Source organism: Dermacentor albipictus, chromosome 3 (assembly GCF_038994185.2).
Source record: "Dermacentor albipictus isolate Rhodes 1998 colony chromosome 3, USDA_Dalb.pri_finalv2, whole genome shotgun sequence".
NCBI lineage: Eukaryota > Metazoa > Arthropoda > Arachnida > Ixodida > Ixodidae > Dermacentor > Dermacentor albipictus.
In genome coordinates this window covers 16,230,645-16,257,500 of record NC_091823.1, presented here as the reverse complement: position 1 = coordinate 16,257,500, position 26,856 = coordinate 16,230,645, and the positions used below count along the sequence as shown (strand labels likewise).

General features: G+C 47.6%; 2 protein-coding genes across 7 annotated transcripts in view; one reads left to right on the top strand and one right to left on the bottom strand.

Moving 5' to 3' along the window:
* LOC135917503 (uncharacterized) overlaps positions 1–13,621 on the top strand; it is a 321,200-nt gene extending 307,579 nt beyond the window's left edge. For all 5 annotated transcript variants that reach the window (XM_065451077.2, XM_070535153.1, XM_070535152.1 and 2 more), the window contains 2 exons: positions 2,237–2,469; positions 13,394–13,621. In XM_065451077.2, the coding sequence (XP_065307149.2) occupies positions 2,237–2,394 (158 nt within the window). In that variant the 3' untranslated portion in view covers positions 2,395–2,469; positions 13,394–13,621. The remainder of the gene's footprint in view (positions 1–2,236; positions 2,470–13,393) is intronic.
* A 6,070-nt stretch (positions 13,622–19,691) lies between these two features.
* The window catches only part of LOC135917501 (tudor domain-containing protein 3-like), a 162,783-nt gene continuing 155,618 nt past the window's right edge, over positions 19,692–26,856 (bottom strand). For both annotated transcript variants that reach the window (XM_065451075.2, XM_065451074.2), the window contains exons 12-13: positions 22,495–22,620; positions 19,692–21,379 (exon numbers count right to left, since the gene is read on the bottom strand). In XM_065451075.2, the coding sequence (XP_065307147.1) occupies positions 20,849–21,379; positions 22,495–22,620 (657 nt within the window). In that variant the 3' untranslated portion in view covers positions 19,692–20,848. The remainder of the gene's footprint in view (positions 21,380–22,494; positions 22,621–26,856) is intronic.

Sequence of the window (26,856 nt, the reverse complement as noted above, 5' to 3'; positions counted from 1 at the left end):
TGCTGCCGCCAAACTATGAATGCACATGAACATCGTGGAATTGAATATAATGTGTATTTGTGTAGTAACTGCGCTGGACGTTTCCTCAGTGTGTCACTTTAAAATATTTTTTTTTCGTGTTACAAAGGACCCTCTTTGAGTGCAAATGTTTAGTTGACCGAGCAGCCATCTTGAAGGTCAAAGTGCCCCCCAGTGGCCCTTGCTAGAACGTCCACGGACATGCGTCTCGTGTAGCTGCACCCTTTTAGCTCGCATGCATTTGTATCCTGTGCCATTCTGCTCTGCCTCGCTAATGAAAAGTTTGCAATTTATGCGCTTACATGTAAAACTTGAATTTTCTTTTTCCCCACGTTGACTTCGATTTTGGTGGAAACTTGTTAACGTAAGCGCAGGATACTTGTTGCTCTTTGGTACCACGTGACTGTTGTACGCTTGCGTCTTGAATGTCCGAATATGCGATACTGTTCATTTTAGTTTGCGAGGCTGCAGGTCTTTTTATCTCTTGATACAATTTGTTTTCCTCTCCATGTTCTTGTTCTCTTACTTGACAATCCTCTTTCCCTATCTCTATATTTGCAATAGGCAACTCGTTATTAGAAAAATTTGTTATGTTTGTGCACTACTTTGACTAAACAGTTTACAATTAATAGCAGCAATAACGTTTGCTTTGTGTACACTCATGACATTCATACGTGCGATTGTGGGCATTGACAATTGCGAGTGCGTGTTCGTTAAATTGATCTTATTTACTATTTAGTCTCCGATCCACTTGGAATTATCTTCTATATCTCTGCAGTTCTTGAAACGCTGTTAACCTTCCAGACACCCCTGGGTCGAGGCGGCCGAGCTAATGGAGCCACCACGGTTATTCATCAACCACCCATATTCGCTTCGAAGCCATGATTACGCTCTTATGAGCTCAAGTTTCAACCCTGCAAAATAATAATAATAATAATAATAATAATAATAATAATAATAATAATAATAATAATAATAATAATAATAATAATAATAATAATTATTATTATTATTATTATTATTATTATTATTATTATTATTATTATTATTATTATTATTATTATTATTATTATTATTATTATTATTATTATTATTATTATTATTATTCACGAAAACTACCGTGGACTCGTCGTAAGGACGCGTTAAGAGGAAGCTTTAGCTCGGGGCCAACTCTGATGCCGCCTATCCAAATACATGTAAAACACATAACTGCTTTTATGACACAACCATTGTATTGATTTGAATAACATATGTTGCATTTGAGAGACAAAGTTAAGTTCTAGAGACTGTAGGAAGCAAAATTTCGATTTAGGCTTTTTACTTTTCATTTTTTTACAAAGATTGCCAGAAATCGGTAAGCTAGAAAGAAAAAAGGGACCACGATGTTTACGAATTCGTAACTTTGCACCAACAACAGAAATCTTAGTTCTGTAAATTGCAATTCTTAGAGCGTTTAAAGCGGACAAATCTGATGTATTAATTTACAACGTACGTAAATGCCCTACAATGTTTACAAGGTTTTTGCAAAAGTGCTACTCAGATATTAATGGTATTTTGCAAAATGGTGTAGAATACGTAAGTTTTGTCCGCTGTATGTGTATTATTACGAGGAAATAAAGCTTTGTGATACCATTTTTCATTGCTGAGTTACAAAGTTGTAAAGTTGACAGTTTTGTTCTCTGGAATCTTGCGATTTTCAACCATCTTTATTAAAATGTTTACGTCTTAAACATACGCTTCCTACAGTCACCAGATTTTGATTTTTCTTTAAAACGGGACAAATCTCATCAAGTGTAGTGCAGTGGTTGCCAGAAAAAACGCTTTCTCCATTGACATGTATTGCTATAGGAGCCCCCGAGCTGAAGCTTGCGAAACCACTTTTTGTCCAAAGTAACATTTATCTAGTGCACACATCCAAATATGCATTTAGAGGCACAGGCGCTTTTAGCCAACTTGGGTGAACAGGAAATTGAAGTTTCAAACAGCACGAAACATTTGTCGGTCTTGTAATTCAACGTAGCGTATATCTGAGGTGCTACATTCTGAATTAATGCGTCTAACTGAGTTGTTTCGTTTGCTAAGAATGCTGTCAGAATATTTTAGTAACACGAAACAGCCGGAAAAATAAAACACAACATTTATAAGAAGAGCCCCTAAATCTATTTCTTCTTTTATCCCCGTAATATGCTCTCCTTCTCCTTAAACAATTCGTTCGCAGGTTATTGTCGCGACATTCTCATGTCGTACGACACCTTCTTTCAAGTTATGGGTCTCCTCTGCCTGCTGAACGTCTTCTTCTGGGCGTTTGCTGAACCATTCTTCAAGAAACAGAGAATAAGCGCACGGAAGGCCCAAGAAAACAGCCGTCCACAATAACATCGTCATCAAGGCACCTTATGCAGCAACTTCATTTACTCTCCATCAAGCAGCGGCATAGCACATGGTTCAACGGTAAGCACATTTTGTTCGTTCTTGAAGAACATAAACATAGTTAATGTGGTCGTGCACAATAATGTATTACTATCAACACATACAACGGTACGTTTACGAGGGCACAATTTTCTGGTTTCAAGAAGCATTATTTACCACATCAAAAGTACGCATAAGTAATTACAGAGCGCATCAACCAGTCGTATATTCAGATCACGAGTGTTTTTTTGCTCGTTGTTCCTCTTGTTCGCATCATATTAATACATGGCTAGGAATTGCGAAGCGGCGCTACCAGTACGATCGTACGAGTTGCTGTCATTGGCCGACAATACCACAGAACTTACTGCTTCAGTGAAGGGCGTGTAAGTGCAGTCACGTGGCTCGTACACGCACTGCGAGGGAGAAACAGTTTCGGGGACGTCGCTGCTACTCTCAGTGTTTGGCGCGTCACCTTCAGCGCACGCGTACCGCTGCAGTTCAGTTTCAATAAAAGGAACAATCTGGTCGCAGTTTTCGGAAGGGAATACGGGGTCCACAGTTGCACCAGCCGCGTCCTCGCATCCTGGCTCCGAGCAGAATGAAAGGTGTTCGCGCAGGCACACATCACTGACATCGGGGCAGTATCCGCTTGTATCGCGGCTTGTGTCCATACCCGATACATCTTGCATTGCGAAGGTATTGCAGGTAACGCCACGCTGCAGTGCGTAGCCCGTTGGCGACACGTAGCTGGTATCGTACTGAACACGTTCAGAATTCCCAGAGTACTGACTGGGCATGGCGTTACCGCTGACCGCTCGGAGAGGGCCGTACTCATCATCAGGGTAGCCAGCGTCACTTATAAACGGCGTCTGCAGCAAAGTCGTGGGTGAATACGCCGAAGCCATTGAAGCGTAAGCTTCCGATGACTCACTCCGAGGCGACTTCGAGATTGGCTTTTGCTTCCTGTGCTTGCCGGGAACTCTGTAGCGGGAGGCGTCGTGGCACTTGTGCAACTGCCTCTGGACGTACCGCTTCAAGTTGACTTTGGCTTTCGACTTCACAGGTCTGTCCAGCGCAGCCCGGACGCATTCAGTGGCACGAAGCACAAACGCAAGCAGATCCTCGTCCGACGTTGTAGAGCTATGATCGCCAACGGTCTCTTCCATCGAAATCCGTACGTGGAGTTGGCCGGAAAAAAAAACGACGTCTAAACACAGAGCTTCAAGTTCTTTCCGAGACCTCTGCAGACTTCCGAGTTCGCTACAGGAAAAGCTCCGCCACAGAAAGAACTCCGCCAGCCCGTTGCGCTCACGGTCTTTACCCTGCGCACTCCACAGATGAACTGAATGAGTCTTTGCGCAAACACCCCCGTTCTCACCCACAGGCCATGGCGATAACAATGTTTGTACTATAACTTGTACAGCCATTCGTAATGTCGGGTTCCGATTGGCGAACGTACGTTTCCTCTCCAGCCAGCGTGGCGTCACCTAAGAGGACGGAGGTGCGTCATGCTGCGCGACGCTTCGTGGGCGCTTGCTGGCTTTTTCATTTCGCACGTAAAGCCCTCTTGGCCTTTGTTGTCGCACTGCAGAGGAGGTCGGGCACAGGTACTCATTCTCTCCGATAAAGGCCGCAATGGAAACATCGTCGGTGACTTCAAAGCATGCCATGCCACTTAAACGACTTCTTTCCGTCCCAGCCACTAAAAGCACACTGACGACTTGTTACCGCGCGCACAGAGGCGATATAAGCGACAGCTGAGAATTTAGATGTCTGTAATTAAATGGCGCGTATGCAGAATTTTGTTCGCGAACGTCAATCGTACCGCCTTTACGAGCATTTACGAGTACAGACAAATGACGACAGCATCGATATATAATTTTTGCTTTTCCTCTTTTGTTTTTTGTAGCATAGCCCACGCCTAATATATCAAGCAAGTACTGAGCGCGTTGAAACTTTCCTACAGCGAGAGGCGCTATTCATTTCCGTGACACAGTGGCTGTCATAGCCCAGAATTTAGGCGTTGTAACTAGCGCTGAACAGACTAACGATACAGGCATTGATCAGACTAAGATGGTGAGAGGACCCAATGTTGTATATGCCTCACAAAATGTATTCAAGTCTAACATTGTGTCGCGTGTCCAATTCACTCTCCTCTCGCGCCTTCAGAGTGCTAATTACAATATCTCGATCCCGGAATAGGCGCCAACTAGCCCAGCTTTCTTCTTTACATAGATGCACAATCAACAGCGTAGTATATGTTTCCACTGCAAGCATGCTTCATGACACAACGAAGCAATCACTATTTCGTGGTGCACGGTCCGGCGGCTTAATTATCCGCAACGACGACAGCAGGGTGCGGCTTCCAGTGTGCAGTGTGTCACCTTAGTGTTATATATAACTACCTATTCGAGAACCTTCCTCCGTTCAACACTCCACCTCGACTCGAGACAGCTGATAGCAGCGCCGCCCCTGGAAAGAAGTGACCACTGTGCTTCAATGACAGTCCATGGAAATTCTTGAGAAGCGTAGCGTCTACTTGAGCCGAGGAGTGGCGCTGTGCTCAACTCGGTGGAGCGTACGAAGCGCTTCGAGTGAAGGATCGTCTGAGAATCAGGCTCTCACTTCTTCTGTGACCTGGCTCTTTCAGGGCAAATGGCGAAAATGTAATTTTATTTCGAGTTTTTCGTACTGTTGTGAATGGGGACATTTGGATGGAAACACTAGCTGTGCTTCCCACAGACCAGGGAGAGAAAATTACATATAACTAGAACTTGCACTAAGAACTTAAACAATGCGCAGTCAGACAGGCATTCACGTAGCGATGTCTGCTGGTATAAAGCGCACCTGTCGCACCATCTTTCTCCCTTGTTTTCTAATGCTTGCGCCGACTTCTCAATTTCTCGATAGCAGAAGCTGTAACATAAAGTGCACATGGTGGGAAACAGCGACAACGCAAAGTTAACTGAACGACGGCAGTGAGAAGTGGAAGCGAGCGCCAGCAAAAATTCCTTCGCAAGGCAAACTGCGCGAGTGACATAAACGGCGTTACTATCTGACTACCCAACTGAAGCAGCATGAATGCCCGTGGCCTCGTGTGACAGCACCGGAATTCCGGTATCACGTCGCTCGCCCAGTACGAGCAACTTTACCCGCGTCACAGAGGCCATGCAGCGCTGACGTTATCGCTCCTTCGCGCAAGAATGTATAATGCCGAGTTTCGTATGTTCCTTCCCGCTGAAAGAATGCATCAGTCAGAAAACTCGACCAAACACTTCCGTATGACGGTGGGCATCTTCTAACGTCATCTGCCAACCGTTGCCGAGATGAGACTATAGGACACGGATATATACACGTTTCCAAGGAAGATATAGTACGATGGTACTCTGTTGACTACAGCACACCCTCACTCACTTGACTAACTGAAGCGAGCTCTATAGCTTCTGCAACGCCGCATGGGTTTCGCAAGACAAGGCACAGCACAAGAAACCAGCATCAGCTGTATTCGCTGCACAAACTTACGGAATAACGTGTTCAGTGTCTGCGCCGAAGTCAGGAAACTAGAGTCGTCATATACAATGCGGAATATTTGCGTAACACTTCGGTCACGCCGGCATGTCAAAGCGCCAGTGCCTATAAAAGCAGTAATAAAGAGGTCGCCTCGGGGTTAGTTACAACCATGGAGGAAGGAAAAAAACTGAGGAGAGGCTCCCCCCCTCCCCCCCCCCCCCGCGTGCGAGGTGGCCATGTCCTCGGACCACAATGGCGGCTTTGTTATGGCTGTACGCGCTCACCCGTGTTGCTCCGTAAGTTTCGTACCGTGACAAAGGCGTCGTGTAGGCAGGTTTGCGTTAGTCTCCGTATTTTGTTGCGCTGTGTTATCTGGACCGTGCTCTCTCGGATGTTGCTGTGGCCAGGTGGGACAGGAGGAAATAAAACTCGTGAAATGAACGCGCATGCAACGCTGTACGCAATGTACCGCGTTAGGACAATGGCAACGGACGAAGGAATATCCGCGGGAAATTTTGCCCTCTTCGGCGGAATCAAGCGAACGTACCATCGCAGGCCGAAACCGATGAGTTTCAGAATCTGTACATGAACGCCTTACAGATCAGTGATTCCTGCTTTTGACAGCGCAGGGTGCATTTGCGGCACGTAGAACGTACGTTATTCATGAATGCATAATCCTTATTTTAGAACTTCGTGTTCAGTATTAACTTGCTTTTGTGCATACTAAGACACATGTTGGTCAACTGTTACTTTTTTCTCGCAGTACTCACGACAGCACGAACTCTTTTAAGCAGAGCACGTTCGAGGCTCATACACACCTGCACAGGTGTACCCCAATACACGTGCTGATAGAGCTTTACGTAGAATGTGTGCATTTTGCTGCCTTCAGCACCTTGTGCCAGCCAGTCGACGCTTCATCCGGAAAGATCGGAAAGAAGCAGCTGCTTTGATTTATTAAGGAGCGAATCCTCCCTACCGCAGGCGTATCTTATCTGTGCGTGCAAGAACCGCAGGGAAGTGAAGGTAAGCGGATACGCGCGCTGCAAAAGTGAGCAAAGCTCCACAGAACGTACGCTGCTGTTCCATGGTCGCACGTAGGCCGGGTCTATACGCGCGTACTGTTCTGCACCGTGCGCCGGCTATCACAAAGCTTTGGTTCCGTGAAGCTTCACTTACCGTGGGACGAAGGCACCTCAGGCCACAGTCAATGTATCTAAACGCGGAGCCAAAAATGACGTTCTGCCTCCTCGCCGGCGCGCTGTGCTGGTGATGGGCGCCCACCTGAAATTTACACAGTAAAGCACGACGATTCCTCAAGCCACAGCGAGAATACGTGTTTGTGCTCATAAACTCCAGATGGATCGGAAATGGGTCAGTGTGTCGTACGTGTCTCCGGTGCACTCTTGCAATGCAGTGAGAATGCGTACATTTTTTTTTTTTTCAAGAGAAGCTTTCTTTGCCTCTTCCTTCGACTTTCCCACTGCTGCTGCTTTTGCTGCTGCTATCTAGCACACTGCGTCGGGGGTGGTTCAGAGCGTGTGCATACATGACATGAGCGAGTTAGAGAGGAAAGTCGACGGGAGAAACTCGTTTCGACACCACCGCGTCGAATGGGCACAATGTCCTATGGAGCTCCCTGGACGTCGCCACATTGGGCTCTTGACAGGTGTAATTATACGTAACACCCCAAAGTCATTGCGGAAACTGCAGCGCTTCCCTTTCTACTTATGTGCAAGTCCAAAGAGTACGTAGCTATAACTGTAGAGAGGAGGGCGGAGAAGAAGCACTTCCCTTACAAGGCGAGGGGGGAGGGGGGAGGTGAGAAGGCAAGGAAACCCTACTACTATACGACAGCGGTTGCGGCGAAACTAGATAAGCTTAAGTTCAAGGTATGGTGCAGTACGTTCCTGATATGTCTGAAAAAATAAACATCATGCAAATATGTCAAGCGGACAAATTACGCACGGCGTGCAGAGGCAGAGCCGCATTAATTAAAGCGCACCGCAAGGTCCAGGCGACACTACGGAAGCCGTCGACCGTCAAATGAACACTTCTGTGCCCGCCACGATAACTTTGCTGCTATAGCATTGCTAGAGGTCGCGGATTTGATCCTGACTGCGGCAGCCGCATTTCAACGCGAGCGACATAGAAAACACACGTGCACTTAGATTTGGGACACGTTAAGGAACATCACGGTGTCAAAATTAATCCGGAGTCCACCACTACGGCTTGCTTCATAATTCGATTGTTGTTTTGACTCGTACAACCCTATAATCCACTTCCACATAATCCTACTTCCTATAATCCACATGGCACTTCTGCCAGGACGCGATGTGCCATGTGAGGCAGTGACAATGCTTAACCCTCTCAGAGGTTATGAAATATGGCGCACAACAACGCATCAAGCAAACACCTCTCCCTGTGTATTCTGTGTACTAGGCAGACAAACAGCAGTTGTGCACGCAAGCTAACGTTTCACATCAACTCACCACTCTCGCGTTAGAGCAAACGTTCAAGAAATTAAGCTTTTGCCGTCAGCATCACGGTTAATTATCGCCAATCAAAGCAACCACCACAGAAAGCTTCGCTTACATCGATACCCACTGTGCGTGGGACCTGCACGATTTTTTTCGTATCCGTCTAGCTCGCAAGTCCATCTGAGAGCCCCAGAAGTCCAAGCAGAGCAAAGCAACTAGAAGAGAGCGATAAAGGTGATCTTTTCTTAAAGAACACGCAAGAACTGGGCAGCGACAGATACCTGCGGTGGACGAGAACAGTTCAGTTGGTTGGGCTGATAAAGCATGTTTATTTTCGTAAAAGCCGGTAAAAGCAGCAGATTCGACCTCACGGCCCAATTTGCAAAGTTTATTATGAACTTCTGGCAACATGACTTCGATAACGGTAATGCGATGAGACATCGCGATTACATCCTTCGGTTTAGGATTGCTGCGGTGCGCGCGCGTCCGAGGAGCCCGGTTGCGCGAAGCGCGGCGTGGTTTCGTGAGAAATGTAAACAAGAGAGGAGAACTGGCCCGGCATGATGGCGGAGCAACGCCAACTTCCGGCTTCACTTTCACAAAGAGTGACGTCAGGGCCCCTAATTTTTTTCCTTCCTCCATGGTTACAACAGTCTCGAACACGTACTCTTGTCAGCGTGTGGCTTTTTTTGTAGCCTCTTACTAGGCTACTCTCTCTCTCTCTCTTCTTATTTATTGTTTTACTTTTTTTTATTTCATGATTCGTTTCTGTGGGTGCGTTGTCTGCACGCGCCCGGCTTGGCGGGTGAGACGGCTGCAAAGACGGCTCCTCTTATGTTGCGATATTCTTGGAACCTGTCAACACAGCTCAATAAAGCGTTCTTTCACGACTTAAAAACAAACAAATGAAGGAATAAAAGCTGCGTGTATCAAACACAACGGCAAAACGGGATAATCAACTCTATAGTTCGCCAAGTTGTAGTGTCTTGCAAGCTAACGGGAATAGCGAACGTGCTTGTTCCGAGCTTAGCGAGCCGCAGGGCCGCGTCAGTCGTCGCCTCGCGTGATTTAACTCGGCCTCCAAATGGCACCGAGCGCTGCGCCGCAAGAAAAGCCTCAGTCAACAAAGACAGGATTACTTGCTTCCCGCGACACCCAACACCGAACAAACGCCCGGTTTGGGGCGGCACGGGATGCAAAGAGGTTCGCGCGTCAAGGGCGGAAGTATATAATAAAGGTGCCGCTAGCACGTGGCTGCGGGAGGATGGCTCCCCACGACAGGCCGCTAATGGAGAAGCGTTCCCGCGGCTGTGCGAAGTACAGCCTCCGTCAGCTTGGCCTCCGATGAGTGCAGCCCGGCGTCGTACGACCATCGCAAGAGCACAATGCGTTTGAGGTGGTGTGACACAAGTTAAAAAATAATGCGAGAAGAAGAAGACAAAAAGAGCGTTAGGCACCGCTCTCAAATTCGCGTTAGGAAAAGGAGCAAAACAAGGACTAGCGCAAGTCCGACCGATGCCCAGACGGGCCGGAGGACTAGAGGAAAGCGGGTGCGCATATTGTGCTGTCCCGAAGGGGTTCTCGGTCTGCCGGTCGCGCCACCGGGACCGGAAATGCGAGGGCGCGATTCCCGACAGCAAAGGGTTAGTAGAAACTACCCACTGGCCCTTCCTGGACGAAGTGACAGGTGAGTGACAGCCCGGCCGTCGCTGCGTCCAGTCGCGGGTATAAAGGGAAAGAAGCAGGGACGGCAGAGTGGGCGGACGTTCGCACAAAGACGACGGGGCACGCTTCAATCTCCACAAAGTAAGTGAAGGTACGCACTGCTGTTGAGTTCGTAAGGAACAGGAAACTGCTGTGTATATAGTCAAAACTATTTAATTAAAGGAATGTACGTCTCAAAAGATTACGTACCCGAGCGATTGATAGGTGGATCTGTCACTTAGAAAGTAAAGGAAGAATAGGTGACATACTCGCGCTAACTGCCATTTCTGTTCAGTGGTCGATTGCCGCAGACGATCATTCGCTTTGCTCTGTGCAACAGTGGATGATGGAGTAGCGAAAGCTCCTGGACAGCGAGTCATCTACTTTCAATCAATCAAATCGATTTTATTTCCTATACAAGCGGACAACTTTCTGTGCCTATGCATAGGGAAAACTACTGGGGCGGAGCTTCTGTACATATGTCACCGCGCCAAGTAGTCCGCCAGCGTTCTACAGTGCTTTAGGCTGCTCGGAACAGGCGCTGAATCGGCGCTGCTACCCCGTACGACGGCTTCGCGTTTGCCCAGACGCGGAAGGGAAAAGCCGCAAAAGAAGTAAGCGTTTACATTCAGTGGTGTGTTTGTCTTATTTAGCTCTTGCTAATAAGGTGTTTATGTTTTCTCTTCCCCAGCGCAAACTAACGTGGATGTAAACGCGGGACTCATTTCAGAAGCTCTCTCACTTGTGCGCGCTTTGCCTCCGTAGCGTCCCCTTCACAGCCACAGACAGTTGTCCGCGAGTATAGTCCACATACTGGATGGTCATTTTGGACGAAAAGCAAGTTAAGTAGCTTGGCGTGTCTCAAAAGAGCTTTAAGGCAGTAGCAGAGGAAACAGTGCATAAACAGCTACAACAGTACAGATAAATAAAAGCGAACAAATTATTGCAAACGAAAAAAAGAAGGCAGATCCCACGCCCTGTGAGAATCAATGTTATGCGAAGCAGTGTGCGGGGAGCCTACCAAGTTAACGAAACGACCATGAGAGCATCGAGACGTAGGCGGCTATTTTATGACCAACATCGCATGCATGTCATGATCTATCATTTGTGTTCGTCATGCAATGTTGCCATAGACTGTTGTCATATAGTCACGTGCAGTAACCGACAAACTTTCAGCAATATACTAAACACTCGCATGTGGCAATCTAACATACTAACCAAGTTAAGACTTTTTGCCAATGGTTGCGTTTATACTCTCCCATCCGCAACCCAGACGACAGCACTACACTTCAACATGACCTAGGATTAATTGCAACTTGGTGTGATAAATCGCTCATGCAAAATGACGTCTTTCACCCGCGAAATCAGCACAACACATATTACACCTATAGGATCAAGTCATTTTTCGGTTAGCCGTACATCGTCATACAGATATGTCGGAGTGCATATGTCACCGTCGCTATTATGGTGAACCCATATTCAATCCATCTGCGCAGAAGCCTCGCGCACACTCGGATACATTCGCCGCAACTTGAAATTAGCTTCACCGGACATCAAAATCTAGCTTATCAAACCTTCGTGCGACTAAAACTCGAGTATGCTTGTTCAATTTGGCACCGCTCACAAACTTATCTTACTAACGATTTAGGAAGGATCGAAAACCGCGCCGCCCGTTTTATATGCTCCCAGTACTCAAACGATACCAGCATCAGCACACTGAAAGAATCACTGAATCTGCCGTCACTTGAATCGCGTCGTATCGTTTCCCGACTGTGCCTTATCCGTGGTTTTTTCTATCACCCTCAACCACGATACGTCCTCCTGCAACCATCACATCGAACTTCATCCCGCATATATAATTAAACCACAGCCACCATATAGCACCAATCATCGGCCGAAGTTCTGCCATGAATAACTCATTCTTTCCCAATGGTATAACACTAAGGAACAACCTACCCGATAATATAGCCACGTGCAGTAACCGACAAACTTTCCGCAATATACTAAACAATCACATGTGGCAATCTAACTGAATATACTCGTCCTATGCTGTTTTAGAATGCTCTTTTATGTCCCGCTTTTTAATATTGTCATTGCTCTTGGATTGTTTACCTTCTGTACAGAGTTTCGTTCTTCTCTTTGAGTTTTTGTTGAATTGTATATTACACCTTGTACGCCCCCCCCCCCCTCCTCTTATGTAATGCCTTCAGGCCTTTAAGGTGACATAAATGAAATGAAATACTATGCCAATTCTGGTACATACCATGACACATGGCAGCTGTTTCATGACCAACATGACACGCATGTCATGACCTATCATTTATGTTCGTCATACACTCTTGTCATACTATGCCAATTTTACTACATGCCAACTTAACGAAACGACCATGAGAGCACCAAGACCTAAGCGGCTAAATAGACAGATAGATGCTGTCAAAGCGGCAAAGGTTCGCCAAGAAATGCTTCGCATTTAAAATAAATGAATGAGATAATCTAGCATTGTTCTCTGCCAGAGAAAACGCAATAACTAAATGAAGTTATTCACAGCATAGATACACAACTTTTGACTCGTTAACTCCACACCGCCGCTCACCACAACTCAGTTTTCTGAGTTTAAGCTGACGGAAAGCATGTCCAAATAATTGCGCCTATACAGGACGCGTACACACTTCTCGAGACCGCGGCTGCCGAGATGCGGGCCAGGCTTAGCACCGCGCCTTTTCGAAAGTCCGCGCGCCTCAAGTGTCTCACAAAGCGGTCTGTTTTTACGAACGCAAGCGCTGGTACTTCACCAGATTTTTTTTAAACGTACCCTCCCGAGCGTTCGGCTATTTCATCTTTACATATTCGCTTGTTAAACCAGCAGGCACGGCAGCGAGTCTCACCACCGAAATATTGAGGATGTTCCCATCCGTGTCGCTATTTGTAGTCATCACATTGGCCTTCGATCAGAGCGAGCGAAGTTCACAGCGTGGCGTCTCGCGGTCTGCTTGGCGATTGTCGTCCGGCACTTTCTGAACGTCTCACAATGGCTGTGCGCTATTTTGAACGCTCATGCGCGTCGCCTTGTTTATATACCCTGACTGGTAAAGTTGCGAGACCGCACAGGCGGATATCTCTTAGTCAATAGCTCATTTCGGTAGGCGGTGTATGTAGTCAACCAGGTGGAAATTGCAAAGCTGTAATACGTGTGTTTCTATAACGCAACTCGTAACTCGCTTATCTCAGAACTCCTGTTCAGTTACTTCGTTTAATACCGACTTGCTTCATTTCAGGTTTGACATTCGAAAGATGCGAGAAGTGCCGCAACCTTCCAAGTGGACATCGCTCTTCAACGCAACTTCTAGCAACGTCAAGTTACAGCGGCTTTCGTGGACACAATGGTGGCGAACGAACGAGCTGTGTTAAGTGCTGGTACTGAACAAAAAAAGAGGAAGAAAGAAAGAAAATGAAAAGCCAGTGCCACCACATTTGAGCGCAACGACGTTGTCTGCCATGGACTGCATACGAACGCTGCACCTGCGCGCACCCGCCGAGTTCCGTGCTTCTAAGGATAATGTGTCTTAATTCGCCTACCCACGATGTTCGCCCCAATTTGCCTGCACACTTCTTCGCACAAGCACTTACATGCCAATACGTTGCCTGCGCTGTACGCACGTTAGACGCCTTAGCCAGGCCAAAGCCAGCAAAATTTTTCAGCGAAAAGATCTACGAAAGGACAGTCGTGGCATTGTATAACTTACTGAGGCCAACACCCCTGTAGGCAACTCTGACAGATATTCAATGCTAGGTAGCGTCACTTAAGTACAGTTCCAGGAAAATGGCCAAAGTGCTTGCAGCATCAAATTAGCCATGAAATGTCGTTAAGGTACTATAGATTTTATATCAGTCCTCTTGATTCACTTGAGCCGCTAGCGACTATTTATTTACGACAAACCAGAGACGGGCGTTGTTTGTGAAATGGACGTAAAAAAAAATTCATCCACGATTACGATACTCCCCAATGTGAAATTTGAGCACAGCTGTATACGTGTTTTCATTTCGCGATATACTGGCTAGAGGACAATGGAGTGTAGTGGCGTGACTGCCTCGCTAATCGGGAGATTCCGAGAGGCAGCGCGTGGGTGACGCGTGGGCACGATTTGCAGCAGCAGCCACAGACAGACATCCGCCCATGCAGCGCTTCGCTTCTATATATGGTGTCGGTGGCGTCATCGGTGCACAAACGACGCTCACTGTCCTGGCGCCATCTCGTAGCCATCGTCACCGCATAGCCCGTCTTGCGCGGCACTACGCTTTCCTTCTCACGCTTTCGCGGTACCCTCAACCTCCGCTTTCTTCCTCGCACTCTCTTCGCTATCGCCGTCTTTCATCCGAGCGCCGCGTTCGCTCTTTCATCCTTCGCTGTGCTCATTCGCTCGTGTACGAGGACGCCGAGGGACGACGCAGGCACTCGCCACAGGAACGGGCGCCTATATGAACTGCGATCTAAAACCTCGTAGCTGGTTCTCCCGTGGCCACACAGCCCTCGACACTTTGCAGTGCAGCGACGGGCGCAACAGGGCTAGGTGTGTATATATATCGCGCCCGTGCGACACAGTCACATAAAGTGCAATGCACAGCCGTTTGTTGTAGAACGGCCTATACCGACCCAAATGTGCTATACGCGATTGTCTTTTCGCCAATAGAGTCAGTCAAACACGCTGCTAAAACCGCGCGTTTCGGTCATGTCGCTTCCAATAAGCTTCGGTTATTGAAGTCGGTTGCCGTCTTTTAGAAGCGCACAAGCACGGCCTCACTGTTACAAAGTAGGTTGCGGAGTCATAATATACATTTATCTTTAAACAATAAAAGACACAAATAAAGGGGCAATGCCTGCCAAGTTGCCTCACAAGCGCATTATGCTTCCGCAACCGGGCTGTAAGGCCGCGATGGGAATTGCCATCATGTCACGGAGTTTCCACGCAGAATTGAGGATTCCCCTGGATGCGCGCACCAGGTAAGATGAACGTGAATGGGCTCTTTATCAGCGCGTGCATAGCCACGGTTCAGAACATATGCGTTATTGAAAGGGGCTGAGTGTATCCGGTTATCAAGGCGAATATGGATATGGGCGAACCGCCCATATCTCCAAGTTGGATTCCAATTGACACTGTGAAGGTCGAGAGTCGAACCCACGACTTATAGTGGGAGTCGACTCCCGATATTTGCTGGGAGTCGAAGCCACGGCATTCGGTGTTAATTAAGGCGCAGTTTATTAAGGCACTCGAGCCCACGACCCAACGGTAGTGTAATGTCATGTAATGAATGTATCGAGAGCGTGCAGGCTCTCGCCTTGATCTTCTTTAGCGTATGCTAAGCGACTGTCAACTTTTCTTTAACTAGCAGTTTTGACAACAGGCTGTAACGAGCATTGGAGCGAATACCAGTCACATCAACAAGACCAGGCACCAACACACACGTCAATGGTCTAGCAGAACTTTCAGCATGTCCTTGGCTTTTTGAGCAGCCGCCGACTCTCCACGCCGGCTGTCGTTTGTTTTAATTTACAGTTTCAATTCCTTTATTGAAGCTATACTTGTTAAGAAGCTTTAGCTCGGGCCCAACTCTGACGCGGCCTATTCAAGTACATGCAAAAAGCAAGAACGTTTTTCTGAGATAACCCTCGGGCTGATTTTAATGAAATTTGTTGCATTTGAGAGGGACAGTTAAATTCTAGTGACTGCTTGAAGCGGAATTTCTAATTAGCGCCTGAATTTTGTTTAAAATATTTTCATGTATTCGACAGTCTGAAAAAATAGAAGCACGAAGTTTACGAATCCATAGCTCTGCATCACGAACAGATGTCGCGGTCGTGTGAACGGCATAGATTAGACCATTAAAAGCGGACAAATTCGATATATCGTTTTACATCTTATGTGAATTTGTTACGTTGTTTACAAGGGTTCTGCAAAAGATGTACTTCCATATTGCTAAATTTTTGAGATGCATATGTAACATATCACTTTTGTCCGTTTTAAATGTACTACTAGATGCAATTCACAGAATTGTGATTTCATTTCTCGTTGCCGAAAGACGGAGTTGTAAACTTGATAGTATCGTTTTCTAAAAATTTTCGATTTTGATAATTTTTAATAAATATTGGCAACATAAAGCAAAAATTCGAAACCGACAGTCACTAGAGTTTAAGTTTTTCTTTTAAATGCAACAAACCTCGTCAAATTGGGTGCAGTTGTTGCTGAGAAAAAACGAATTCTCCTTTTACACGTATTTAGATAGGAGCACCCGCGCTAAAGCTTCGTCTTAAGTCTGCAATGAAGCCTTGTCGCGCCCTCATAACCGCCAGCCATTGTTCCTCTCGTGAGGCTGCAAATGATTCGTACTTCAAACTTTTTCTGTTACCCAAATAAGGCGGTAACTACGAAAATAAAATTATTAGCGCGTAATTTTACACCTTTCTCCTCGCCTATTATAGTGGAATGGCGAATGCCTAATTCATTATTGAACTGAAATAACATGCTTGCTTCGCTACAACTATTTGTTGTGAAGTTTCACTTCAGTTGGCAGTGAAGTTTCACGAGTAAAACGGGTTCAGCAGTGAAATGAACTGCACAGCAAACTTTTGAAGAGTGAAATACTGAGTCGATACATTTTGTCCATGTCTGTTGCACACCTCAGAGTTTCCGCCGATGAAAAGACTAAGAACAGCAGACGCTCCGGAGGTATCAAGTACGACGTCATGTTGGAAAGGGCGCATGACGACGATTTTTTTTTTTGCGTCTGTCACTGGCTGGCGTAGTAACACAACTCCGCGCGGTCCGTGTGCCTCTGTTCCCAACTACTGTTTTTAAAGTTCTGTTCTACTAAAGTAATCTTTATTTCCCAGTTTCTCTTCTTTACTTGTTCTTGGCAGTGTTGTTCCTGCGCTTCTTTCCCGCGCGTGGTTCTTTGTTTGCCAAGTAAAGGAGAGGCGTATCGCACAGGCGCACCTGTAAAGTACACCGTATTTCTTTTTTGCGGGTTTACGCGTTTTTATGGCGAATGGCGGGCGTTATTCACATTTGTACTAGTAAAGGTACCACCCCCCTCATTCGCATAGAAAAGTTACCTTGGGTTTCTAAGCTGTTTCTAAGACTCAGGCGTCCGTCGCTTGCTCAGGCGCACATTTCGTTGCCGCGCCGAACGCGGCGCTGCTCGACGCTTACCGTGTCCGATGCGGGGCGCGTAGTCGCTGCGCCGTAGCCCACTGTCTTACACCCCTTGGCGGGTCGACGGGAACGCTGTCGCGTTCCACTCTTGAAGGCGAAGCTTAAGCGTCCTCCATTCTTTTATAAAGTGGCTTGGCAAGAAGAAATTACGCTTACCCAGACCACGGTATTGTCTACGAAATATTGAAATACGGGGTGTGAACATACAATTTGACAGGAAATGGCCGATAATTCGGCAATAAACGTTACCCACTGAAGTCCTTCAGGGAATGCTCGGAGACCCGAAGGACGGTGGACACATTAATTTTTTTCACTCATATATTTTTTTTTAGTTTGTCCAACCTCGTTTATTAAACGAGCACGCACGCACAAAAGCACATGCACACACAGAGACACACCGTACGTGCGAACCCAACTTATCAATCTCTCGCATCATGGCTGCAGAAGAAAAAAACCGCGCAGGCGGATAACGCCGGAACGTCACCATGGGTGGCGCAGGTGACGTTGGGTGGTGTTATAAATATATATTTTTTACGCGAATAAGAGACATCCAGCGTCCTGCGATTGACCGCGTCTGTGGTCTCTTCGCAAAACCATGTCTGCGGGTTTAAAAAAAAAAACAAAGTGCGGGGTGCGTGGTACGTGCCATTATTGCAACTGCGAAAAATATGAAAAAGAAAAAAAACGCGAGACGCAGTTCGGATTAGTCGTGTTAGACACAAGCAGCATCAATGCCATCTCTCGCTTCCACACAGACTTGTGCATATTAAAGAGCAGTGACACGAACAACAGTTGGTTCTCTGGGGTTTTACAAACCTGGAACACAGAACCTCGCGATCCACGGTTTTCATGGTGCACGATGGTTGAAAACAGCTGTCCTGCATTGTATGTAAACTAGGTGATAACCGAATGCTACCTAGGGCAGCTCTTTCCTTGCTCCACTCCTCGATTAAATATACAAGATGTGCTATTAACTAGAAGCAGCATTTCAAGCGCATTTGGCAAACAAACGCGTAAGAACACTGAGCCGCCGTACAAAGAGCACAAAAGAAACACGGCTTGTCCAAACAACAACGATCATCAGAACCCGATGCACACAGAGGTAACTTTTGCAATCAGTTGAAAGAGGCATTCTTTTCTGCGAAGTTTAAACGGTAAACACTATGAACAACACCAATATTACGATCAGCACACAGTATACGAACAGGGCTCCAGAAACGGAACAAGAGAACTGCAACCAATGCGTTCCAAATTAGCGCTGCTTGCGCACGTTATCTAGAGTGAATGAAAATAAAAACACTGTCTAACGAAGTAAGCAGAATAAAAAAAAAGAAATTTGCGTCATACGGTTTTAACGCCGTTTAAGCACTCAGAACGAAACTAAACAGGGGAAGGTTTTTGAAATCGGGGCTCGTTAAAACCTATTTTTATTGATCATTGTATGAACTAAAGAAAGATGAAGACTAAATGCAAGTTACCGCATCTCTAGTGCAATACATTCGGTGTCACAGAAAAAGTTCGCATAAGGTCAGGGCGAAGAACACGCGATGACGTAGCAATTTCATTGCAATCACAACATGCGCAGGATGGAAAACAAAACGAAACGCTTTCGCGACACACCGTTTCCTGATCATTACCGTGCCTCATAAAAGAAGACGGGCACATGTACTCTGTGCCTGAGGGCTGCGTATTGAGCGTTGGCGCCGAGATGCAGTAAGCGATGAACAAACGAACGTAAAGAAAAACAAGCTAACTGGGAAACTGTAAAAGAGGGATTGCTCTACAGCATTTGGCTCAGTCTAGAAGCACCAGGGTCTCGGCGCTTGACCTAACGGCCATCTTCAAGTGGTTATTTCAGAGCGGTCTCGCAGCGCCGTGACGTCGTGCAAGACGACGTTAAAGCTGTACTTCCGAGGATCAGCGGGCTGTTAGAGTGACAATTAAGCTTCGCTATACATATTGCAGCCGGGTTTAGTCTCGTAAGATAGCTTACTTGCTGCATTGCACGACCTTACTGGCGCTAACTGAGTGCTCTGAAGAAACGACCAGTCGAGAATGTAGTTAGCATCTCTCATTAAAGAGTCCGCTGCCTAACAAGTGTCGCGAACTGGAGGCGTAGAATCGGGAAGTGACGGCGACGCCGACGACATCTGGCACAACACTCCGTGAAGTCCGAAAGCGCGATGCGCAGCGCGGCAACAGGGCAGGTGCGCGACCCGTTGGTCGGCCAAGGGGCACGGCGGCCTCTGTGTACAAACAACAAGACCCGCTCGGCCCGCGACTACAAGTGACTCCCACACACGCAGCACGTGTCTTCTGCGCAGCCTACCAAACATCGAATAAGCTAGGACAACTGTCGCTATGCTTAAATTAAACGTAAAAAAAAAATGAAACGACGCAGTCAGTATTGCTTTCTCTGGCTGGCACGAGAACCACCATCGCCCGCGCCATGCAAGAACAACGTTTATTGTTGAAGAAAAATAAATTTGACGATGGCGAAGGCCAGCCACAATAAAACGACTCTGGGGAAACAAGGAATTTTGAAAGATCTGCAAACATAGGAAAAGGCAGAATGCCATAGGATGGAGGTGGATGAAGGGGCCACGCGACGAGGTATAGTAGATCCCAAGCACTGCTGCCAAAGTCAAGGAAAACCTTGTGCAAGCTTTCAATCATGCCGGTTGCTTTTTTTCCCTCCACAACTCTATTCCTCCTGCCAATCTTCTAGCCGCAGCCTCTAAAGGTTCCGAGCGTTCGGAGCGCCCTCACAGACCCTAGCACACGGTACAGATTCTATTTGAGTCGCAGGCCGAAGGAGTCCCGTATTTCACCAGCTAACCATGCCACTCTGAATGCAAGGCCTTTACAGGAATGACCGTGAGTTATAGATAACCGTAGACACAACAGAAATGACATATTACCACCACCACGCAAAAGCGACACTGCTCACTACAGCGTTAGTTTCGATGCTTCGTATGGCTCTGTTTAAGGTGCGCCATAGTTGTGGCCGAATTGATCACCTTTGCGTATCTTCTGGCACGAAAGTTCTGCCGTCACAGAAAAATCATTATTCTTAGTTTTACGCGGCGCATTTGCCCGTCGCAATGGCAGGTTTAACACGGCGCATTATTAACCACAGCTCGACAAGATATCGCCTCCAGCGCTGAGTCTCCTATCTACGACGTGGCATGGTGGTAATACGGCAGCAATAGGTATACGTAAAGTTATCCACACACCTGCGCCTCTCTCTCTATACCCCTTCCGTATGGGTAATTTCATGGGATCTTACAAGCTAAGTACTGCGAGTTTCGTTTCTTCTTTCTTTTTTCCTTTTTGGCTGAGCGTCCAGAGATGACATTCCGCCGGGTTTACCGGCCCTCCGAGAGGAGTGCACAGGCACTTGTTTTACGTTTATTCACGGCAGTGGCCACGGTCGCTGCATGCGTCGTAGTCACCTCCCGATTGCGGCGCCACCGTTCCTAACACGCCCGCAGACGACCCTACAGAATTCCGCCGACAGGCTCAGGTGGGAGGCTGACGCCGCTGCGCGGGCGGCTGATAGTACTGCTGCTGCGGGCGCCCTTGTCCTCCGCCAAACGGTGGCGGCTGGTGATGCTGTGGCTTGTGGTGCTGCGGCGGCGGCCTCTGTCGATACCCGCCGTGTTCGTAGCCGTCCGTCGGCGGCCGGTGATGATGCTGCTGTGGCTGATACTGAGGCTGATGGTGATGTTGCTGCTGCTGCTGGTAATTGTGCTGCTGTTGCTGCTGGTGATGGTGGTAGTTCGGCTGGTGGTGCTGCTGCGGCTGTTGGTGGTGGTGTTGCTGCTGCGGCTGCTGCGAGGCGGCGGCGTTGGCCGCCTCGTTCTGCATCATCGCTTCTAGGTAACGGTAGTCCTCAGAGTCCCGACTGCTGCTAAACTGCTGCTGGTGCTGCTGGTGCTGCTGAGGAGGCGGGCCGTGTTGGCTGCCGCCACCTCCGCCGCCACCGGCTGTGCCACCGCTTCCGGCCTGGCGGTGGTACTCCTGTCGAGACGAGCTAGACTGGCCCTTGTCCTGCACACACACACAAAAAAAACAGTCACAAAACTTGCAGGCCTTCGGAAGATTAAGTGCGCGCTCCTAAGTGTTCTCCGAAGTGATTACAACGATGAATAAATTTTAGTTTGCGTTCCTCATAAAGTCGTCGAGCGTCTCAAAACGTTGTGCTTGTCTTGCTATTAGACTAGTAGCCCAGGACGTGCATTCACATATCGCATCGTGCGCTTGAGCAGTTCGTAAAGAGGAGACTCTGGCTAATCGTTACAGGTAATACGTTATGATGTTATTAACGAAGACTGCGGAATGGCGACAAATAGTTGTTATCAGCAAAAAAAGGTTTTGAGAATCCGGCTGCGCATTTGTTTACGCTTGAATGAAAACTTATGATTAGCTGCCAGAATGTAAAATAGGTAGTATATATTCACTATAATCTCGACCGTAGAGGTCGAACGAAGGAATCATCATTATTATCCTATCTTTATGTACACTGCCGGCCGAAAACCTCTTCCTGCGATCTCCAGTTACCTCTGTCCTATGCCAACTGATCCCAACAAGCGCGTGCAAATTTCCTCATTTCATCGCGCCACCTGGTTATCTGTCGTCCTCGACTGCGCTTCCCTTCTCTTGAAAGGAGTATGCAGACATAACTTGATCAACAGTGAGTGCACAACTGAAGCGCATCAGCCCCAAGCGAACTCTTGCACAGGAGGATTTTTCAGGGTCAAAGATGAAGACAAGACCCCTTGGTGGAAACCTCGCCTCCGGGCTGATGCATCTCTTATATCGCTCACCGCTGGTCAACAGAGGATCAATTTGCAAAAAGGATGCATTCAACTCTCAAACTTGCGATTCTAAATCTAACCTCGTAGCTGTTTCTGTACGTAAATTTCTTAGAGAGTTATACAGACAACTTCGAAAAACTTTGTACAGTGTCAGCCTCCAGTGTTCACCTTGCATTGGAAAGCTCTAGTGCTCCGTGTGTACCTGCTGGACTGCAAATCAGTGCTGCATTGAAGGTAGGCCAACAATTAAGCACCGCCTGGAGGCGGCAAAGGTGCTCTTGCCCAACGTATTTGGAACGCCTGGGTGAGAAGCTTAACGTGCACGGGGGGGAGATGAAAGGTGCTCACCCATTGGGCGAGCGACACGGTCTGCACGTCCGAGCAGAGCACCTCCTCGTGGTTGCCGTAGTCGACGAACTTGACCACGCACGTGTTGCCGTTGGCCGACACCTCGTGCACCAGGGCCCGGTAGAACTGCGCAAGAATTCAATGGTCAAAACACGGAAAGGGGTGGGCACGCGCGCCTCCAAAGTTTCAGTTCCCGCGCTGAAACCATCCACACTACAGGGTTTGCGAAAATTCCTGTTACAAATGTTGGGAAGGCGGGCAGCGGATGGGGAAGAAGGTGGCCGCGCTGTTGGGGTGACGAAAAACACAGTAGCTGGGGCGCGATCGGAGATATTTTGTTCGATACGCGTTCTGTTCAGTTGCTGCAACGTCACAAAGTTGCAGTATGCAAAATTTGTGACAGCTGGGAGGAGAGAGCAGCCAATCAGGAAGCGGTGACCTCCCCTGAACTTTACCTCCGTCGTTTGTCGTCTGCTTGCAAACAGTATACTACAAAGCCAAATTTTCTCGTCTTCCAATTGAATGAAATCTTTATCTTAAAAAATGTATTTTTTTCTTCTCAAGCCCAAACACGTTTTCAAATAGTAGTACGTGTGACTACTGCAATTTATAACTATTAGGTTCTTTGCGTCGTCCCTAGGTGATGTCGCGCACAGCGAGAAGGAAAAAGAAAAAAAACGACGGGAAGAGTGGCGCACTTTTCAAGAGACAGCGACAACATCCCAGTGGCTCGCTGGCACCGATGATGTTGTTGATTTCTCTGTACAACCAACGAATTATTTGTTTCGAGAAACGAAAACGACGCCGGAATTCACTTTCTGCCATTTCTTCAAACGCGTTTCGCACCGCCACCCGCTCTCCTCCTTCCTCTAGAAACGCCAGCGCAACAACCAAGCGCCATTTTCTAGAATTTAACTATGGATTGGATTCAAACGTGCCATTCCGCAACCGAAAAGACCGCCTGTTGTATCCAATCCAATCCACCAGACGCGCCATGCGAAGCCGTAAGATCGCTCCAAACTTCTCAACTCCCGTCGCGTTCGGACGAAATGCTAGGTGGGCGGATGATTGACAGGATCGTGTCGTCATTTTGACGTCACCAAAAACGGGGCGGCGCCCCACGGCTGGCGACGTCGGCGCGGTGTAGGCCAATCGAGCGCGCCGGTAACCGAACGAACGCGCCGAACAACCATCTCCGATCGCACCCCTGATCTGGTGTATCTACTTCCCCTGTTCCCGCGCACATCTGTAGTGAACGCGGCGTTTTCTTTAATGTGATCAGCTGCGTTCTGCTGTTGAGTATAAGGCCGCGGGTTCGATTCCTGCAGGCATTAGCATTTGGGAAGCTAAAATGGTCAAAATTAACGAGGGTCACTCCACTACCGCAGCGCATCTCGGAACATCTCTGTTGCTTTGCAACACCAAATGTACTTATTTTTTTTTAATGGGTGAGAGTAGGTGGTTGTTCACGACGGGAGTGCTTGCAAAATGCGCTCCTAACTACTGTTATTCGTCTGCAACAGCTGTTATTTGCCCGCGCCGGATATGCAGAGTATTGGCCGCGAGGAGTTACGGAGTCGCCATCTATCGGAAGCGCCTCGCTGGCGTAGTATGAGGGATCACGTGGCACGCTCTTCATAGGTTTTGCTGTCAGCGCTCACTGAAAACAGCACGCGCGAGCTCTCCCGGACATTTCTGTAAGTACTTTCGAAACGAGAGATGTTTCTTACTGTCTAAATAATAATATTGGGCAAACTGAAAGCACACAATCCTTTACAGACGCTATCTCTTTACCGAATACGTACAGTGAACGCCACTGCGCGCGGTCGCCGCGATGGAGTCTCCCGAACCGGCTTCATGCGTGAAAGGTAGGTAAACGCTGAGAGCAAACTATCTGAAATATGTTCTTATAGTGTTTGTATAACTAAATGGAGCGTAATAGAATGAAGCCTCAATGCAGCGATCGCGCAGATTCCCAGCGACCGAGTGCGCGTATGCATGCTTGTCCGCGCACTGTTTCGCTTTCTCCGCGCGCGCGTTTTCGCACCGTTCCATGAGCTTTAGGCCGCAGAATATGAGCATTTGACAGTATACAAGCAGCCATTGTTGCGTGGGCGCTATCAGAGCTGTTCAAAAATAATTTCATTGTAGAGACTTCGACGCCTACGGGGACTGTGACGTGCCGTCGCGACGATTCAATCTTTTTTTTCTTCTAAATTCTTTTACCTTTCAATACTATTTCTCGAGTTGCGTCGCACTGTATGTTTATCGGTGTTCTCAGCGTGCAATTGCCCGCTGCTCCTTTTTTGTAATCTAGTGCATTAATTCATAACACAAACATGACCAAATGCCATGCTTTTTTTAAATGTGCTTCTTACCGCTGCCTTTCCACTCCACTGAGCTTGCCAGTATCTATAGCATCGACAAGTTCATAGACCAAACCATCATGACATTAGTCGGGCAGCGGACTCGGGCGAGCGTCTCAGTTCGCGTTTTCAGAACATCGCAGACCAGGCGCCGTAGCAGAAATCTTCCTCGCGTCTGTGCTTGCTGCATACCCGAGTTGTAGCCGATGACTGTTTGCCGGTTTTATGTTTCGCGAGCCAAGCTTCACACAGCTTCTTGTCCTGCGGCTACGTGTGAATAAGGCTTACACCGTGCTCCGTTGCGTGCGTCCGGCATTGCGGCACCGAGCAGTAGCCTACCATGTTGTGCGCTTTCAAAGGCAGCCACTAGCTATTGTAGTGCTTTCAAGCGTTGTAAAGGAGACACTCGAAGCGGGAAAATCTCGTCACTAAATGAGGACCGCAGCGTACGAGAGAATTTAAACTCTCGTTTTCAGCTCGCTTCGGCGCGCTCGAAGCAGCCGACGCGGCCGCTGTGTCCACGTGATCCCTCCTAGCACGTCACGCCGACGGTGGCGCCAGCTTTTCCAGTGGTGGAGCTCGAGGCCAATACCACACACCGGCAACAACCTGCGAACTTGTTTGAGCGCTTCTGCTGGTGAAGGAGCCAAGAATGTCTAGCAGCATATAGAACGTCCCTCCGTCATTCACAGCTTTTTGCATTACACTTCTTGCATTGAAGAATGCCCTTCGTGCAACATTTATTTGAGAGCAGGAACGAGGCAGAGTGCCGGGTTATTATAGCAATTATAGCGTTTCATCTGATAGGGCGTACCGTGCATTTGAACAGCAACGAGACACGTTGACTCAAGGTCCATACGGTTATATGTCCCGAAGCAACAATGGGGAATTAGACGCCGCAGCGGAGTGCTCTGGATTAATTTTCACCGCCTGGGGTTATATAACGTGTACCTAAATGTAAGTACCATAAGCGTTATTGAATTTCGCTTCTATTGGAATACGCCCGCCGTGATGGGGAAACGAACCTGCGACCTCAGCTTCAGCAACAGAACAGAATCACTACAAGCGAGACATGTTAGTAATCCAAGCCCACACTGCAGCAGATACTAAATTCTGATATGCAGTAATATACTACAGGGGCTCAGGTCATTACTAGGATTTTACTGTGCCACACAGTGAGTTGCACGGGCTACTTAATGAAACTAGCTTAATACGAGCTTAATAAAAAGCTTCCGTGACTCTTAGGCGGGGAAGCTCGAAGCATATGGAACGCTCAGCGATGTTAGGTGATTCCGATTCTCCGTGTCGTACACGTGCTGGCGTACACAAGGGCGGCACGTACACCTGACAAACAACCGGTGACATTTTCTGCTATATATTTTTACAAGATGCACGAGTACTCTAGGCAAACATCGAGATGCTCAATATGGTTACGTCACCGTTTCCCAGGCAACAATCTTAGCAAATGCACATATGGTTCTTGGAAAGCACGTGTTTTATTCGCCTGGCTCAGAGTTCCCTGTAGCTCACATTTACGCAAACAAAAGAGGAATGCGCGCGGGAAAAAACAACGGATTGTCGAAAGGCACAAGTGTGAGAAGATGGAAATAATGGAACGGATTTACTGTTCTGAGAAGCACGTTTCCACCCGAGAGTCTTAGAGGGCGTTGCATAAAGGGCAAGCCTATCACGCTGCACGCCAAGTAATCGATAGCGCACGCGGAATCACAAGGAGAAAAACTGCTTTCGTCAAATGCTTTGTTTTTTTCCGACAAATTAGTGATTATTAATAAAATTCTTTGCGAGGTATTTCCGTCAAACAGGTAACGCTAACCTCGGTAACACACGTGCATTCCTGTCTTGTCACAAAATATTCACGCGCTGCTCCAAATTCGCCAAGAAAACCCACTTTCCGTGTTCGAAATATACCAGGAGGTGGGGAATTTTGGCAACGATAGGTAGGCGTGGCTCTGCCTACAGGCGCGTTCGAAATGCA